Source organism: Octopus bimaculoides, chromosome 2 (genome assembly GCF_001194135.2).
Source record: "Octopus bimaculoides isolate UCB-OBI-ISO-001 chromosome 2, ASM119413v2, whole genome shotgun sequence".
Lineage (NCBI taxonomy): Eukaryota > Metazoa > Mollusca > Cephalopoda > Octopoda > Octopodidae > Octopus > Octopus bimaculoides.
In genome coordinates, this window is record NC_068982.1 from 91,970,851 (window position 1) to 91,972,756 (window position 1,906).

The 1,906-nt window shown below is 30.2% G+C and overlaps 2 protein-coding genes across 5 annotated transcripts in view; one reads left to right on the forward strand and one right to left on the reverse strand.

The window, feature by feature from the left end:
* Window positions 1-1,906, reverse strand: part of LOC106873936 (neuroepithelial cell-transforming gene 1 protein) — a 93,970-nt gene that overhangs the window by 87,101 nt on the left and 4,963 nt on the right. For 2 of the 4 annotated variants that reach the window (XM_052978437.1, XM_052978436.1), the window contains exon 2: window positions 110-316. In XM_052978437.1, the coding sequence (XP_052834397.1) occupies window positions 110-169 (60 nt within the window). In that variant the 5' untranslated portion in view covers window positions 170-316. Of the gene's footprint in view, window positions 1-109; window positions 697-1,088; window positions 1,165-1,906 lie in introns of those variants that run through there. The other 2 variants (XM_052978438.1, XM_014921477.2) reach the window with 2 other exon arrangements.
* The window catches only part of LOC106873938 (baculoviral IAP repeat-containing protein 7), a 66,264-nt gene that overhangs the window by 24,158 nt on the left and 40,200 nt on the right, over window positions 1-1,906 (forward strand). The gene's annotated exons all lie outside the window — the stretch shown is intronic.

The window sequence follows — 1,906 nt, forward strand, 5'->3', positions numbered from 1 at the left end:
ATATATATATATATATATATATATATATATATATATATATAGGTGTTTATGTGCGCAAATAATAAAAATAATACAAATTAATTAGAAGACTGTTTGTGTAAACACTTACTGGTTTAGCAGCACAGTTCTCAAGCTTGGATGTTAACATGCTCTGATAGTCCAAACACATAATTCATAAGATTTCGATAATCAACAACATCATTCTTCCACACTAGAAGAATATATTACCCCATGAACAAGAGAATTGCCACACAATTTATCCAATAGTTCTTCGTTGAATATTGATCACACTAAATCTCTCTCCATATGTGAGTACCTGCATGGAGAAGAAAAAGTGAAATATAGCGTTCAATATGTAGGCATATTGGTATCAATCTTCTTCATCTGCAATTTATGCACCTACAGGATTTTTATGTACATCTCTATATGCTGTTGTTTCTATGCCTCTGTATGTATATATGTGTTTGTACATGTGTCTCAATTTGTGTGTGTCTGTGTGTATGAGACAGAGAATGATACAGAGAGAGAAAGAGGAAAAGAAAGAGAGAGAGATAGAGTCTGTGTGTATGTGTATGTACTGGTATATCAGAGTATATGTGTTGTGTTTGCTGTATTTAGTTCGGTGTGTTGTGTCTGATATGCAGTTTCTGGTACATTGTATCTAGTGTAATGTGTGATAAACATTGTGTATACTGGACCAGGCTTCACTGAGTAGCTTTTATGAAAAGATGTCTACATCTACCTTCAGTGTCTCATAGAAAGTCTGCATACGAATATACATACATACATGTATGTATGTACGTATGTAGGTATGTGTGTGTGTGTGTGTATATATATGTATGTTTGTATGGATAGATAGATAGATAGATAGATAGATAGATAGATAGATGGATGGATGGATAGATAGATAGATAGATAGATAGATAGATAGATAGATAGATAGATAGATAGATAGATAGATAGATAGACAGATAGGTAGATATATACAAATAGATAGATAGAGAGAGAGAGAGACAGATAGACAGACAGACAGACAGACAAATAGATTGTATACAAATTTGTAAACGTATATGAACATATATACTTACTTCCATTGTATATCTGCTTATACATATGAATGTTTATGTGTATAGATGTGCATGCATGGATCTATATTGATTAATGAGTAATATATACCATAGCATACTACAATTCATTCATAAAAACACAATTTATTTTATTTTTTCTCATAAAATAACGTAAATTAAAACAAAATATCAACAATTTACATAAATAAACATACAATTAATTAAAATAAATGACAAATAAAGACAAATACAGAATTTCAAAAATATATAACATATACACATTCCAAGATTGTGTGTTATCTACGCATGTTTGCATGCATGTTTTGTCTGCATGTGGTATGTATGTATGTTGTGTATATGTTGGATGGCAAGCTACATGTGTGGGAGGATTTTTGGAATATGTTATACTTATTATATGTGTGATACATAATTCCTTATTACTGTACCATGTTACTGTTGTTGTTGTTATTGTTAGTATAATGCTGGTGGTGGAGATGGTAGTGCTGGAGGAGCATATTTATTATTGTTCATTCTCTGATCATGTGGGAGAGGATGGGAGTGTGTATCTGCCTTTTGGTTGTCATGTAGTTCTAGAATGTTGTTGACGGAATGAGAAATAATTGTGCCTTTTAATGTTTCTGTCATTTCTGTTTTGCATAACAACAGTGTGTATACTGACAGAATTGGGAATATATGATGCGCGTGTGTGTAGATATATATATATATATATATATATATGTGAGTATGTATAATATGTATATACATGCATATATGTATATATGTATAATATATATACATATATAGAAAATATATATATATATATATATATATATATATAT